The sequence below is a fragment of the Carlito syrichta genome, unplaced genomic scaffold (assembly GCF_000164805.1).
Source record: "Carlito syrichta isolate Samal-C Ts95f unplaced genomic scaffold, Tarsius_syrichta-2.0.1 Scaffold303962, whole genome shotgun sequence".
NCBI classification, from domain to species: domain Eukaryota; kingdom Metazoa; phylum Chordata; class Mammalia; order Primates; family Tarsiidae; genus Carlito; species Carlito syrichta.
In genome coordinates this window covers 228,128-246,004 of record NW_007248058.1, presented here as the reverse complement: position 1 = coordinate 246,004, position 17,877 = coordinate 228,128, and the positions used below count along the sequence as shown (strand labels likewise).

At 40.7% G+C, this 17,877-nt stretch overlaps 1 protein-coding gene across 1 annotated transcript in view; it reads right to left on the bottom strand.

Annotated features, from left to right (window-relative positions):
* The window catches only part of LOC103261652 (serine/threonine-protein kinase TNNI3K-like), a 286,249-nt gene that overhangs the window by 71,986 nt on the left and 196,386 nt on the right, over positions 1-17,877 (bottom strand). The window contains 1 exon segment of the mRNA XM_008059229.2: positions 8,827-8,936. Coding sequence (XP_008057420.1) covers positions 8,827-8,936 — 110 coding nt within the window.

Genomic DNA, 17,877 nt, shown 5'->3' with positions numbered 1-17,877 from the left:
ATTTATTGTAGAGATGAGGTCTTGCCTGCCCAGGCGGGTCTCGAACCCGCGGGCTCAGGCCATCCACTCACCTCAGCCTCCCAAAGGTGCGGGATTACAGGCTGAGCCACCAAGCCTGGCTGAATCTGTACTATTTAAAAGTCCCAGGCAAAGATTGCTGCAATACGAATCGGACCATATTCCGAATTACCCATTCACTTAACGAATATGTAATGAACATAGGATTAAGCTATGGGAAATAAAACAGATATGGTTTCTGCTTTCACTAAGCCAATAGTGTCACAAGTATTTCTCTTTTGTTGTCTAGGTTATCCTTTTTCTGAAACCTGGACATCATTCAATATTGCATCCATGTTCTTCCTAATATTTGAATTCCAAGTAGGAAATAAATGCAGGAAAAAAACAACTGTGGCCATTATAAAAGGATTTAGATATTATTTTATTTTATTTTTTTATTTATTTATTGAGCCAGAGTCTCTGTCACCCAGGCTGGAGTGCAGTAGCATGCTCACAGCCACTGCAGCCTCGACCTGCTGGGCTCAGGAGAGCCTTCTGCCTCAGCCTTCCAGGTAGCTGGAACTACAGACACACACCACCATGCCCAGCTAGTTTTTGTGATTCATTGTAGAGATGAGATCTCACCAAGTTGCCCAGGCTGGTCTCGAACCCCCAAGCTCAGGCGTTCCTCTCACCTTAGCCTCCCAAAGTACTGGGATTATAGGCTGAGCCACCGCGCCTGGCCAATATTATTTATATTTAATGCTAACCTAATGAACAACTAATCTAAAAACGTGCAACTCTGAATAGTATTTATACTTCTCATTCCACAACCTTTAAGTCAGCATCACAACTGACTGAAATGTGGTCATAGAGGGTATCATTGCAAACATACCAAACTGCCGAATGTCCTTGGCAGATTTGGTTAAAAAACAGAAAACGTTCAAGAATTGCCGTCAGCAGAGGAATCATTTTTTTCCTGTTCATAGGTGTATAAGCATCTGTTTGGTTGGGGTAATAAAACTCTGCCCAGTGCTAAATTATTGTATTTATTGTCCTGCAGATATCAGCAGTGACACATTTAGAAGAAGATATGCAACATCCGCTTCAGCCTTGGCAAGAGAGAGTCTTGAGAAGCATTTAACAAATGGATCGTGGCAGCCTCCAACAGAAAAAGAAGACAATGGCTTACAACCTCACAGGCAGAGACGTTTTGTTACAAGTTCATCACCCAAGCCTTCTGTACCTGAGGAACACTATGTACAAAAGATCTTACAGAAACAGAGATCAAAATATGGTGATCCCTGTGGACAGCTAGGACAGAGCAGACCTAGGTATTTCCAGCCACACAGCTCTCTTATCTGTAAATATGTGACCTGCGATCAATTTCAAGATTATGTGAAAGGAAAGAAACGAAATCACAGAGACCATTCAAAGCCTGAGAAGGAGCAAATCCAAATTAACAACGCAATAGAAAAATTCCTTATGAGCAAGGGCAACATAGATATGCTGGGGTTACCAACAAACATCAAGAAAATATATTTCCCAAAGAGAGTGGGCTTCCAAGAGCCTCATTCAGTGGGAAAAAATAGGTTGGTGATATCACCTAAGACATCAGCCCATTGGAAAGAGCAGAAAAATCAAAGTAAACAACCGACTAAGTTGGATCTCAAAATATATAGAAACTCTGTGGAGAGAAACAAAGAACAATTGTTAACTAATTCACAGATTCTGGAAAAAAAGAGAACCAATCCATCTGACATCAAAGGGAAAATTAAAAGACAAAATTTAAAGATAAAATTAAATTTGCATCCTTTTAGAAAAACCAAAGTCCATCCAGAGAAATCTATGCCAGAACTCCCAAAGAAACACAAACAAGTATTGATACCTCCTAAGAAATTATCCAAAACTTCTGAGAAAAAGGCCAAAATAAGTCTTGTGTCTTCTGCAAATTTCCCTCGACAGTCAGAGAGTAGCAACCAGGTTAGACTCACTTCAAAGAGGCAGCCTCTCAAACATGTCCCGAAGCACACCCCATCTGACACACGAAACACTAAAAGTGCCCCTCTGCCCAGGGCTGACGACTTGTCTGTCATCAGCCCGAGCTCCGTGGAAAGCAACTGTCACCCAGCTGGTCACAGTCCTAATGGAAACCCACCAACACTGCCAGAGCCTGCACCCACTGATGCTGGGCGCAGACTGTCACACACTCAACTCTTGGCTGAGCAAATGGTGGGTGCCACCTCGCTGGACCTGGAAGTTCCTAGTTATTTACCAACTCCTCAGGAAAATACAGGAAGTGATGTTATACCACCCCGACATTCCAGGGGGGATACTGACCAAAGACTAACAGAGCCCACTAAGCTCATGAAGCAGGATGAATCTATGACCAGGGAGCTAAACCAGCTTTCTCTGTCCCTGAGGAACCAAGCACGGCTTTTAGGTGTCCACAAGACTGATACCTGCAACAAGGAGTCCCCCTTAGATCAACATCAAACTCTACAACACGAAGAGCAAAATTCAAGTCATGAACAACTTGGAAATAAAGAAAATATATCAATAACACAACCCCAAATGTCACATCGAATGATAAAGAATTGTATTATGGATGAAGAAGAAAATTATGTCGAGAAACACATTCCTAAAACAGAAACTTCTGATTCCCCTCACATTCCCCAGACACAATCCAAGAACAACCTATCATTTATGAAGACAAATTCAATTGCAAACCAAAATAGAATAGAGCTTCCCAAGGATATCAGTACTTCTCCTCTTAGTAGTCAAGCCGTTTGGCACCCAACCAATAGCGGCGAGAAAAGAATTGACAGCACAAACGCATTGCCCAGAGATGACGGCACTGAAACACTAGAGATAAAAATAGCAGGGAAAGAAGAGAAAAATATGCTCGATGAAAGCAAGACAGATTCTGGCATATTCATGCGGACCACACAGCTGACCTCAAAAGGCACCACGAAAGAAAGGCAGCAAACTTGGGAAAATGGAAAAAGTGAAGAACGCATATTCGATGATTCAAGCTCCTTCGAGGAGACCATTACAGCCAAAGTCTGGAGTGTCACAAGTGCCCATGAAGCCCAGGATGGAATACCTCCAGGTGAAATCGGTCTCCAAGCTAATGCCAATACGCACGATCTGAGAGCAGTTCAAAATATTCAGCCAGATGAAGAAAACAGTACATGTCAAGATGCAATCACAGTGCAGGCCCAGGAAGTGCTTTCCCTCCCTCCAGAGTTTAAAGGCAGTTTTGAGGCAGGAAATGAGGTGCCTCTAATTCCTAGCAGAATAAATGAAGCTGAAAACTCTGCCCCCAAATCTGTGCTGCATCCACCATCTGCTGAATAAGTTAATGAATCCCCTTTAGAAGCGGAGCACGGTGAACAAAATAACTCAAACAATAATCATTTTGCTCTTTGGCTCTCTTCAAGGGGACACACAAACACTGCCTAGTCTTTGCATGCATTTCAAATGCCTCATTTTGGAGGTCAAATCCACAGTAACTCTTTGTTATCATGTAAGCAAAAGCACACAGTTGAATATAAGATGCAAATCAAAGACGGAGCTGTAAGATAGGTTTGACACAATTAACTGAGGATCCTTTCTAAGGAATGAAAAAACGAATAAAGTTTTGCCTAGTCCTGCAAAAGCAAGCAAACACTCTAAAAAGCCTCAAACCAATGAAAGATTAAATAAGAAAAAAAAGTGAGCAGATTTATATCTGATGTTTACTTTATGGAAATTATTATACACATCTCAATTAGTGGTATTGCAATATTGCTTTCTACACAGATGATTATATATTCATATTTGTGTCTGATCTGTTTTCTTAATTACAACATGAAAATAAAAATTCAGCTTTGTTAGCTGTAATCTAGCTGATATGCATAATGGTATATTTCATCCATTTGCAATTGTTCTGTTGACAATTATCCTAGATCTTAAGTAGAAGTCTTTAAAACCTGTTTGTTATTTCTCTAAGAGAGAGAGGAAAAAAAGCATTCTCCCAGGAATAGCAGGCTGCTTCTGTAAGATCTGCAAAATCCTATAAATCCACTAGGTGGAGATCTCACCTTCAATCATCTTGGAAGAACAAACCGGGCTTCAAGATCAACACAATGGATCCTGAACAAAAGGAATTTCAATGAGCTTTATTGCCAGTTGTCATTAATTTAAGATTTTGAAAACCAAATAACCCATTAGCATGTAGCTCTCAAGGTTTGATCTCTTGAGTTTAGCATGCCACTATTGTTTGGGGTGAGAACTCTTCCTTGTGCCCGGGAATTAAATGTGCTTATAAATATTAGACTGAAAAGCAGTAACAGAATAAACATCTCGCATTCAAAGCCACACTTATTTGAAAATGATGGGTATACTCAAGTAGTTTAATTATTGATATCCCTTGTGAAATGCTTAAGGCATACCTTCACCGTATAGGATGATATAATATTTCAGTTTTCTATTGGGAGAAAAAAAGGTTAAAGAGGAAACAAACCCCCTCTTCTATCTTCTCTCTATCTGCCTGGGTCTCTGTATCTTTATATCTACACTTGGCATAACGATAATAAATCAGCTTCAAAAGCTTAACAGATTATTATGTAATAAATATGGTGTACAGACCCCACCTACTTCCTGCTCAGAATGGCCAGCAAATGACTTGACTTTCTGACATCGAAAGTCCTTAACTTTTTTACCTCTCTTCTTCCCCTTTCCCTCCAAGAACCCCGACTCCTCTCCCCTCTGTCTTTGTTCAGCCCTTCCGCTTGAGCTTAACTCCCATGCCATCTGTCTGTCTTCCCTGAATCCCACCTTATTCTGCAAGCACCTTTAAGGTGAGGTAAGTGTCTCCACCTACTTCTTGCGCAGTAAGTTGACTCCGTGCTAATTGACAGTTCTCTCAGCCTTGCAGACCAGGTGACTTCTTTCTCAGTAGCAATCTTTTCCTTTACCTGTTTTTTTTCCCTAAGCACCATCACCTTTCTGCAGAGCCGTCCTCCGCTTTGTTCTCCCTCCTCTTGTTGCCAACTCTGTCCCTGATGTCCAAGGACCTAGAGAGCACTCTTGGCTACTTGCTCTCCGCTCTCCGAAGGCAGCGGTGACAGCTGTCCCGGATTCGTGACCCTCTTCCGTTTCTGAAATCCAGCCTTTCACCTCTTTGTGATACTTCCTTTGAGACGGTGCTCAGGTCTACCCTTGCCCTTGAATCCCCATGGTAACCATTATAGTCTGTGTGTTGCAATCCCCCCGGCTTTCTGCAAAGGCAGCCCAGCTGACTTCTCTAACTTCATGGCCTTTGGCTTTACTGGGCACAGATCACCTGAGGTGCTTGCTGAACTGCACAGTCTCAGGCTCTACCCCGAGGTTGTCACTCCGTAGACTCAGGTCAGGACCCCAGGATCTTTGTCTTAACAAACATCCCAGGGTAGTCTGGAACACACAGTTTGCAGCCCACACGTTAAGAAACAATCCTCTGAGCCCGCGGGTTCGAGACCCGCCTGGGCAGCGAGACCTCATCTCTACAATAAATCAAAAATCAGCCGGGCGTGGTAGCGCGTGCCTGTAATTCCGGCTCCTCGGAAGGCTGAGGCGGAAGGATGGCCGGAGCCTAGCGGGTTGAGGCTGCGGTGGCCGGGAGCGGCCACTGCGCTCCGGTCTGGGCGACAGAGTGAGACTCCCACTCAAAAAAAAAAAAAATAAAAGAGAAACAATCCTTAGAAATTCCAATGAACACTAGAAGATAATTCAGTACTTGCCTCACTATATGAACTACATACGATTTGTTGACTAAGTGAAAAAATCATATCAAACGCAGATGCATTTCCCAAAAAAATTACTTTTATCATCTATTTCCACTGACATATTTTAGAGACAAAAATAGAATTGCCTGTAAGTTCATGTTCAGATTCCCTTCCAAAACCTCATACCATTTGACTTTCCAAAACCTGACACCATCTCACTTTTTTACACGTCTCGCTGTTTTCCAACAGCCGCCTTCTGTCTTCAGCAGGCTGGTGTTTGCCCTGCCCACTGTGTTCCACCTTTCTGAGGTCTGACTAAGAAGAAGATACTGCATTTCAAATGTAAGGAATGAGGTAAAGACAGACATGATAGAAAAAAATGAGTAGCGCAGTTGAAATCCCAGAAAGTCATGGCCAGGATAGCATGATGTTCCTCTTAGATCTGAAGGTGAAATTGTTTCAAGTGATGCCTGGTATGGAGATTTAACTCCTCACTAACCACAGTGTTCCAACTGCTAACAACTCTCTCCCTGCGTCTTTTCTCCCAGTGCACTGGCACGTGTTCTCTTTGCATGGACTGTTCTTTCTTTCTCACCAACTCTTCAATTTGGAAAACTCCTCTTTATGCTTATAATCTCAGTGCAAGTGTCACATTACTTCTTCTGGGAAGCCTTCACTAACCTACACCATCTCTTTGTCCTTCAACTTGCAAACACCCCTTTATTGTATGTTCTCATAGAACCTTTCTTCTTTAATGTTGGCATGTAACTGTTGAACCATTGATACATTTGCTCAAGTATTCTCCATATCACTACTAGGCCTTAAACTCCATTAAAATGGCAACTCCATGGACTCCCTAGCCGCTATTCCTGAGATGTAAACAGTAGGAATTCAATAAGTAATTGTTGAAGGAAAGACTGAAAAATGAGCCAGGGCTCCTTTTTTCCTCAACACTCAGCCTACTGACATGGTAACGACCATATTGGCCAGTGTAAGGATGACCCAAGTGGGTCACACACAGAAACAGCTCCATTTTGTCATCCTGAAGTGGGTGCTGCCGCCAAGCCGGGGCCCAACGGACTGACAAGCTCAGCCACTGCCAGTCAGTCACAGGCTTTGCTCTTCGAATATGCTTTTTCTCCCCTTCCTCTTGAACCTCATCACCAGAACAAAGACGTGGTGCTCATAAAATTCACTTCTTACCAAAAACTCTTCCACAAAGTAATCGCTTTTCAGCCTCTTTTTTTCTCTCTCTTTACCAGTACCCTCCTCGGGCCCTGTTCCGATTTCTGTTTCTCATTTCCCAACTTTTTGCTTGAAGCATCCATTATACCAAAAAATACTTTAGAATCTGCCAATGACTTGCTTTCATCTCCAAATTAAAACTTCCACATGTCCCTTATCTATAATCATGAAGTGTCAGTTAATACAAGCAAAAGGATTTTCTCGATTGTTAATTTGTGCTAGACTTTGGCATAACTCAGGTCCCACAGAGAGAATGAAACTTTAGATTGGGTGCTTGACTCGCTTAATCTCAGAAAATATACCTGAGGTTCATATTAACAGACAAGAAAGGTTTTCCCAAACGATTTCAAGTGATGTAATTTTCAAGAAGAAACATTCTGTACTTGAATGTTCAGAAGTGGGGACTGGAGGCATTGCTTAGTGATGGTGGTGCTCATTCATTTACTCGATGGATGTTTTTGAGCATCTACTAGGTACGATTCAAGGTGCTTGGGATATAGTGGCAAACACAGCAAAACAGAACGAAAAAGCCCCTGCTTTTTTGCAGCTAACATTTTGCGACTGAGAGATCGTAAACATGTACATATGTAATATATCAGACTGAGTGGTCCGAGGAGAGCTTATCTTCTGAGATACTCAGACTATACCCCACAAGTCTCTTCATTTTTCTTCATAAGAATTTCTGTGTACACGAGTGAGATTGGGTAATGACTTGGTCAGGCTTTGTCCTTGGAAAAAGAATGGGAAACTTGCTTGTTCCTTTCAAACATCTGGGCTGGGGCTTATTCTACGTCTCCTATGGTGAGATACTTCTTGAAATAATGAGAGCCTCACTTTGTTCTCTTACTGAAGAGGGATAAAGTGCCTAGGAGGGATCGGAAACAAGGTTGTATAAGAAAAAGTACAATAATAGCTAGAATAGTTTGGACTCGACAAATGAGAATCATTAGGCCTGTTCTTGTTCTCCAGTGTGAAGAATGCAAATTAATACCCTCCAGTCAAGGCAGAAGAATCAATGAACTGATCAGAACACAATAGACAACACAATATACTGGCAGAGCAAGTCTTAGACACTGAACTGAGCTGTGGTCCCAGGAGTAAAGGCATGGAATCTCCTCTGCCAGTCTCTGAGCACAAAGTAGACATCCCCCCGTCTGCACACTTAAGAAGAATCCTTTCTTGTAGACACATGGCCCGGGCTTTCATTCTGGATTTATAGGACTGTCCCCCTCAACTCTCTTAGATCATTGACCATATTCAAAAATTTATGTTTCATTGGTTACACGTCCTACTTGGCTTATTCCTCCCATCACATCGACACTTCATTTGAACTCTGAGTCTATGCTACTAACCACACGATCACACGCTCATTCAAAGAGTTAGAGAGGGAATAGGACCAGGTCTTCTGCCTCCTGCTTGAGCCAGTGCTTTTAAGGACCACCTGCCTGGAGGTCTTTGCCCAAAGCCCTGCCTCATGGTTCAAAACCACCAAAAATCCATCTCGTGCCAAATTTATTTCTCCAGAAAATGACTGAGTGTGGCTCAAGCATAGTTAATAAAATTGCAGCTGAGATGAGAAGGAGTCATCCGTCCTACCCTGGTCTCTCTTTTACTAATCAGTTGTGCGAAACATTTCAAAATCAGAGAGCTGCAGCAAAGAAATATGAGACGCTCAGACTTCTTGAGGCAATTAGAGACTAAAGAGCAGAAGGCAAATCAGTCTTCCCGCCTTGACAGTCTTAAAATACACACTGAGAGTAGACTTTGGAGTTACGTGATTTCTGACAGATTTTGACCATAGCACATTTTCTGAAAGGAAATAAAAATCACTCACTTCAGGACATGCGTTCCACCCTCGCATTAGCAGGGATGATATGGGCTTGGGAATGGAGTAGCCAATGGGAGGCCGGATGTGGTGGTAAGCCATGTCCGCCGCCGCGGCCGCTGCAAACCAAAGGGACATGCCGGTTTTGAAATTCATGTATTTATTTCAGAAACATAGGAATAGACAAGAAGTGTCATCAAAAATCAAGCTGGGCAACATCAGTGGAGATTCAGAGACATTTAAGTTGTCGCTCCCCCCCCCCCAGTGCTTTAAACAAAACATTGGATAATTTGATACAGTAAATTTATCTTTATAATCGCTCATTCATTTGGTTGTTGATTCAACAAATAGTGAGCAGAAGGAATGTATAAAGGAGCAAAGGAATATAACCCAGGAGTATGCAAGGAGCAGGTAGTTTAATCTGTCTGAAATAGGGATTATGGACGTGATGTGATAGAAAGTGAGAATAGAAAGGCAGATTGAGCCAGACCGCACACCGTCATAAACGCCAGGCTAAAGCGGTTACATTGCGCACAGCAAGACGCGGGTAACCCTGAACTTTGCACTTCCAGAAGCACCTGGATCACTTAGGCAAAACAGAATTTTTTCAAGCTTAAATCCTATTACTGGCAGCAAGGATGTTGAGATTTTAATCTGTAATATTTAGAAAGTAGTTATCGTTTGTTAAACTCTTTTTAAAACTTTTATTTATTTATTATAAAGATGTGGGGTACAATTCAGGGGTGGGTATACAAATGTTGATCATGCAGGTACCCTTGTTGTGAGGTGTGCCCCTCCCTCCCCTAGCAGTTTCCCTCAACTGCCAGTCCCACCCCCCCCTTCCGCTGACAGGTTTCCACTCCTGCCAATCACTTTCTTATAGCATTATAATTGTTTGAGGTCACCTTATGAGTGAGAACATACAGGACTCAGTTCTTTGTTTCTGTGATAAATCACTGAGTAGGATAGCTCTATTCACAATAGTAAAAACATGGAACCAACCGTGTTGCCCATCGAAGCTGGACTGGATAAAAAAAATGTGGTACATATACACAATGGAATAGTATGCAGCCATGAAGAAGGACAAATATATGGACTTTGTTAAACTCTTTAAGACACAGCTCATCCATTATTTTAGCTAATAATACTCATTGATTGAATTCCCCAGTGTTGGCTGCCTGCATGAGTTTCTACCTTTAAGTCACTGTGTGGTGATTTGGGAGATTTCATTGTAGATTCCCGATTGCTAAACATTTTTCTGTTCTGCAACCAGTAATCTCTAAATCCCTCCCTCCCCCGAGAAACCAAGCTTGTAGCCTCTTTTATTGAACATATTTTGTATCGGGCATGATGGCAGACACCTATGTAAACTCTTCAGTCCTCCTAGCAACCATGCAAGGCAGACATTGGTGTGTGTGTGTGTAACTAGTTTTTAATTTAGAATCATTTTACACATACCAAGTGGTTGACGAAGACTTTCATTTCTAAGTCCATATTATGTTCAGCACACATCATGCTGAAAATACTCAGAAACTGCCAGGGGAGGGAAGGGCACACCCCATCAACAAGGGTACCTGCATAATCAGTGTTTGTACACCTAACCCTAAATTGAAACTTGCATCTTTATAATAAGAGAAAGTACTCAGTAGGCAACCCATGATGCTGTGCTTATTTCTCCCAAAACATTGCTCTGCACCAGTGAAAAGATGAAGTTCAGGACATCACTGCTTCCTGTCTTCCAGTTTGTGTCGTTGTAAGCATCTGTCTATATCTTGATGACTCTTGAGCCCTAATCCCCAACCACTACCCCTGTCTACCAAAATGTACTCCCCCTAAACTGTTTATCCATACATTTTCAGTAGAACTAGTGAGATCACATGCAGTGGAATTTAAACATTTGCCTCATGGATAATTCTGAATTATTACCTAATTTTGCCAGTTGAAGAATAAATACTTGTTCTTTGTAGAAGTTTAGATTAAGGAAATTAGAAGGAATAAAGTGTTATCACTTAGAAGTCATCATTGTTAAAATATTTTGCATATTTCTTGTATATTCTTTATGTCAGTGAACTTATGTCAATATGCAATTATGTAATTTCCCCCCTAAATTAAAGCATTAATTTAAGCAATTAGGTATTTTCTAATGTTATTAAAACTCTATGTTAACATATTTTTAATGACTCTACATTTAGCATGATTTACTTAATTATTTCCCAATTTTAGGTTGTTCCAAATTTGGGTGTAAACACTTCAAAGAATATCTTCTTCAAGATAAGTTTCACTATTTTATAGATTATTCATTTATGATATTTTGAGTAGTGAAAATATGTTAAAGAGCATAGCTACTTTAAAGACTTTGGTACAACAATTTTCCTAAGAGTTGAACTAATTTATACTCTCAATAGCAAGTGTGTAAATTTAAATTTAAATTTAAGGTTATCATGATATCTGCACCAAAATTAGATTTTCTCATTTTATAAAAGATCTTACTAAAGTGAGAGGCAAATATATCCATTTATTTGTTGTTATTTTGATTGTGTTCTTACTTATTAAATATATCACTACTTATCAAATATGTCTTTTGTGTCAAAGATTAGGCATTTTTGCTTTATTTTTTGACACAAAAGACACATCGGATAAGTAGTGACATACTTAATAAGTAAGAACACAATCGTGGCAGTAGCTGGAAACTGGCAGGGGGCACATAACATTAATGAAGGTACCTGATCTCAAACCAGGCAAAGTGGGGACCAAAGTTAGGTCCAAATTTTACCAGCATGATGACCTCTTGCTTACCTAATCCTGAATTGTACCCCACATCTTTAAAATAAAACAGTTTTTAAAGTAGGCATTCATGGATTACTTCCATTGGTTACTATTGACTATTTTTAATTCTTTCTGCAATGAGGTAAGTCAATAAGCAAGCAAATAAACTGATGCTTAGAGATCATTGATCTTCGAACTCTACTCTGCTACCTGATGAGCACTTGGATATTATCGAGTACAGCTATAAGCACATACACCAGGATACTGAACACACTTAAAATAATTATACTTACCCTAATGGGTGGGGAAAATGATTTGTAAAATGAATTACACTCAGATTCAGGTGCCAACCATTCTCCTTGGAAATTCCTTCAGATTCTGATAACAAGTATATAGAGTTACTTGTTTGCTTCTTGGCACTGTGTCTAGAAAATCAGTTTGAGATGAATGATACTTAATTCTTCATTATTCAAAGTAGATTCCACAAAGTCCTGGCATCTCCTTCTCCCCTCTGCTGCTTACACTCTTGGCAGTGATACTACTCGTTAGCACCTCCCAGAAAGCGGGCAGTGCACTACAAGGAGTCGTGGAATTGAAACCTGCCACCTTCAGATTGTTTTGTCAGTCCCACCTAGGCAGCCATGCTACACTAACAGCTGGGACATGTTCTAGTATTCCAGATTCAAGAAAGAGACAGACAGCCCTTTCATCAAATTCTTAACTTGATTGCTACAAAAGTATGTTAAGGGATTTATGTAAATGTTGGTTTCTCCTTTCCTAAGTAAGACTTTCCATTAAAGGAGAATAGAACTAAATAAAAAATATCAATAACTATTTACTGAGCAACTATTATTTTTCAACACCATTTTGAGATAAGTTTCTATTGCTTAGTAAAATGTATAATTTAGATTCTAGAATAGGATTATCTAATAGATCTTTCTGCAATGATAAAAATGTCCTTCGTGCTGTTTAATATGATAGCATAAGTGATGGAATAGTTAACAGGTGGCTAGTGTAACTGAGAAACTGACTTTTTGTTTAATTTGAATTAATACACATTTAAATTTAAGTAGCCATGGTTAGTGGCTTTCATACCGGACAGCACAATTCCAGAGTACAGCTCCTATTCCTGTTATCCTGAATATTGAGACTTGAATTGTACATAGTTATGTGAGTCAGCCTCATGGTTATCCACAACCATGGGGTCAGTTTGTGGATTAAAGTTCTTCCTTGTTTATCAATACTTTAACAAGAAATAAAAAAGATGTGAATGGAGATAATCAATGTTATCTCTCAAAAGAGACCAGCGAGTTGGAATGAATACAGAACAGGCATGAATACACGTGATAACCTTCATTCATTTATTCATATGTCAGAATGTATTGAATATTTCATGTATGTGATAAAAGACACATTATTACATATTGTCAATATTATTTTCAATATGATTTGGCACATGAATGAATAATAAATAAATAAATCAATAAATAAACAAACAAACAAACGACTTTTCTTTTTTTTTCACTGTTTCTTGTGGTTCAGTTGTAAACTCCAAAATGTGATTCCTTTTGCCTGGAACTCTCTTTTCTACTTCCTTCCCCTTCATACCCCTTCATACCCTCTACTGTCATTTTAGGTCTTAGATTGAGTTTGTCTGGGTATCCTTCCTGTGTATCCCCATTGTTTCCTGTACTACCATAGAGTATATTATACTTAATTGCCTATTTTCCTGCTTGCCTCTGCATATAGGTAGATCATAATACGCTCCTTGAGGTCAGGGGTTGTGTCTTACCACTGTAGCCCCTATGCCTAAAACAGTAACGGGTTACTAACAGGTATTCAAAAGATATGCACTAAAAATATAATGTAACTGGAACATACTATGTATCATGGCATACAGGGCTTAGTAAATAGCTATTGAATGAAGAGGACGAATTAATGCCAATGAATATCTTACTCATTATTATGTTTTCAGAACAGAGCACAATGCCCAGCCAGCAAGAAACACTGTAGAAGGAACATAATGTTTAGTTTTATATTAAATCATAAGGTAGTCCGGTAAACGATTGAAGCTTGGTGGAAAATTTAATCAGCAGTATTATTTTTTGTTCAAAGCATTTGTGTAGGGGGAAGGTTTCCACAAACCGCAGCAGTATGACATAATAAGAAATGCCCTCACCAGGCAGTCCGGAGGCCTCATTTTCAGTCTGGCTTTGCTCTAAAATTTCTGGGAGATACCAGTTCAGCCAATTTGCCCCACTGAGTATTAATTCTGCTAAAAGTAGGAGAAAGCAAGGAGGACACAGCATAATAATGATGAACATGAGCTTTGGGTGAGGGGGCTGTGTGTTTAAAACTTGACTATACCTCTTACTAGCATGTGACATTAAGCAAACGTCTTATCCTAGTAGAGCCCAAACCATGGGCTGGTGTTAAGACTACATGAGGCAACATGCATAGAGAACTTGGGACCTTGTTGACCCTCAACAAGTGTTGGCCGTGTTGCTATGGCTGTCACTGCCATCATCTATGGATCTAAGGGTCTTACTGATCCCTTTAAGTGTTAATCGAGAGAACCTGATGTCAAGAACCTCACGGTATGTTTCTTGTTCTGTTTAGAACCCCAGAAATCTTAGGTCCTTCTGAGGTTCTCTTTGAGCAGAAATACCAAGTGAAATATTACACTGAGTTATTGCCAATGTCAAGGCTACAGCCTATCTCATTGATCACAAGGCTCAACTCATCACACAAGATAGTCATTGTGGAGAGGGTGGCTGGGCAGCTCTCCATGACAGGCTTAATGGTTCGCACCCTGCTGATGGATAAATTAGTATTAGATTCTGAATTCCTGGAGTAATATCTCACTGTCTTCTGTTTTATGAAATTAAATGTAGTTTATATTAAAAAGGTTTAAAAAGAGAGCAGTAAGGTACAATATTTTGTTGACAAGTTTTGACTAAGATAAAATTGCCAGAATGCTTTTTTTTGGTTCCAGTTTTGATTGCATATATGTGTGTTCTGAAAAACACAATTGATTCTACTTCATTGTTTTTCATGGGCAGGGTTGTGGTGAGACAAAGCAAACGTGTTTCACCATCTCAGCGAGAGTTAAGACATTCTTTGTTCAACTGACACTTCCTGATGATGTATCACCAGAGTGTACCGCGTCTGAGAGAGACCATGAGATTGCAATCTTAAGATTGCACGAAGAATGGCTTAATTTTTAAAACCACATCCCATTCTCATTACATACTGTCAGAAGAATAGATTAATTTGCTCCATTGTCTGTTCTCATTGCCATCTTTGTCAGTGTAATGAAGTATTGGAATGTTAATATCAGCTATCTTCATAGAAATATCACCATCTATTGGACTGATCTGATCTCTCCAGTGATCTGTGTAGCGATTGGTTGGCTCTACTCTTTTCAGTGGTAAACTGATCAGGATTAGCACAACAAACTTGGGATTTCAGAACTTTAGCTCACTCCTCTTTTCCATTCACTTGCCAAAGCACAGCCCACATCATCCAGGTGCTTACCCTTTGAGGTTATTATGTTCAGGAAGTTTTAGAGTCCTCAGCACGTATGAAGAAGAACATAACCACCTAATATTTAAGAATGGGTAGTAAACTCAAATGGCCACTACCATGAGACTCATGGGATAACTTTGCCTCTAACTGTACTTTAGATCATATTTTGATAAACCATATGTATGAAAAAAGTCTGCAAGTTGTATTTGACTGACATCCCGTGTGCATCTCTGAGTTAAATTCTCAATATGAAGTCTTATCAAAACCTGGCTAGAATAAATTGGCAGAGGTTGTTGCTACATCCTGGATTCAGAGCGTGGTATTAAGGAATCCCAGGACACAAAGCTGAATCTCCTTATAAACCAACTGGCATCAGACAAGAAAAGAAAAGGAAAACAAGAGCCCCCAGAGTATAATCTGACTGATTCACAAAACTGGGGACCTGGTTAAAAAGAAATAGGATTGGATAAACTACATCTCGATGGATTAATTCATTCGGCTTTCTTCTTTAGTTTCCCACAATATAGCAGAGACAAACCCAAGAGGAAAATGAAATCTGGGAAGCAGGTGTTAATTTCTTTCTCTGAAATGTACCCATGACTGCTCCTGTTTGCCAGGTTGAACAAGCTCCTTTTATCATCTTGCCTGGTTCTTCTCTCTCTGGTTGGCTTCAGACCTTGGCTCCTTCTCCTCTGAATTTCTTCATTGATCTCACAAATCTGCTCCTTTTCTTACCCATCGTTATCCTACGGGCCAAGCCAGAAGCCTGGAAGCCACCCTCGATTACCCTCTCTCTCCTGCTCCCACCTCCATCCAATGGGAAGTCCTATTAAAATATCCCCAATCAACCTCTCTTTTTCTTCAAAAGCCAACATTACAGTTGAGGCCTTGAACATTTCTTCTAGAAGAGCTGGTCTCCTTGCCTCTGGTTTTGAATTTCTCCAATCCAGCCTTTGTTTTGTAATGAGAAGGAACATCGTAAAATAATAATAACTATAGTCCTTCTTAAAATCTTGATGTGACTTCCATTGTTGACATACACAGGGCTTGTGATGGTTAATTTTATGTGTCAGCTTGACTAGGCTAAGGGATGCCCAGATGGCTGGTAAAACATTATATCTCAGTGTGTCAGTAGACTGAGTAAGGAAGATCCAGCCTCATCAGTGTGGATAGGCATTAGCCCATCCCTTGAGGGCCCCCTACAGAACAGAGTTGAGGAAGGGGGAATCTTTTCTGCAGGTAGAACATGTATTTTCTCCTGCCTTCAGACACAAGAACTTCAGGCTTTTGGGCCTTTCAGACTTTAAAACTTACACCAGTGCCTCAGGTCTTTGGACTTAGGTTTAATTACATCACAAACTTTCCTGGTTCAGACCAGATTGCAGACAGCATATTGCAGGACCTCTTGGCCTTTAGAATCAATGAGCCATTTCCCACACTAAAGCCCATTTCATTCATATCTATATCTGACTTAGACAAGGACTGTCACCGTCTGTATCCTGTGACGTGGACTCTCTGATTCATCCCTACTGAGTGACTGTGGATTTCTCACACCTCTGGATCTTGACAATACTGCTTACTGCTGGAACACCTTCCTTACTGTTTACCCATTCAATTAATCATTATCTTTCTTAGATGCAGCTCAGGGGTCATATGCTCTAATGATCATTCCCTGACATCCTTTAACCTGCTATCTGGGTATCCCTGAGCCCAGAAGACCCTTCCAGGGAGCACCCTCAGCTCTTGGTGTTTCTCTAGTTGGCACTCACTCTGCTGATTGTACTATTTCTCTCTCTCTCCTTCTATGGGGAGTTTGAGGGCTTGGTCAATGATGTACTTTTTTTTCCCTCTTACTGTAGCATAGTTCCTGGCCCACAGAAAATATCCAGTGGTGGCCTAAAGAGAATAATAATAGCTGATGTTTATTGAGTGCTGTCTGTTGTCAACCACTGCTCCAGCTCTTTGAGATAGGTCCTATTATTATGCCCATTTTAAAAATAAACATGTGCTGGTATGTAGAGAAAAGGAAACCCTCATACATTGTTGGCGGGAACGCCAATCAGTACAGCCACTACAAAGAACAGTATGGAGGTTCCTCAAAAAACTAAAACTAGAACTACCACGTGATCCAACGATCCCACTGTTGTGGATATATCCCAAAGAAAGGGCATCGGTATGTCAAAGAGACGTCTAACCACCCATGTTTACGGCAGCGCTAGTCACAACAGTTGAAACATGAAGTCAACCTAAGTGTCTGTCAATGGATACATGGATAAAGGACGCGTGGCTCACAGAGACAACGAAATACTATTCAGCCACAAAAAAAATGAGATTCTGTCACTTGTAGCACCATGGATGGAACTGAAGGACATTTTGTTAAGTGAAATAAACCAGACTCAGAAATAAAAATACCACATATTCTCACTCATCTGTGGGAGCTAGGAAAAAACAACAACAACACCTCATGGAGATAGAGAGTAGATTGATGGTTACCAAAGAAAGGCTGGCAGGGTAGTGGGGAGCGAGGGGAAATGGGGGTGGGTTACTGTGTCCAAAAATACAGTTAGATGGAATAAATAAGATCGAGTGGCCGGGCTCGGTGGCTCAGCCTGTAATCCCGCGCTTTGGGAGGCTGAGGTAAGTGGATTGCCTGAGCCCACGGGTTCGAGACCCGCCTGTGCAGCGAGACCTCGTCTCTACAATAAATCAAAATATCAGCCGGGTGTGGTAGCGCGCGCCTGTAGTTCCAGCTACTCGGAAGGCTGA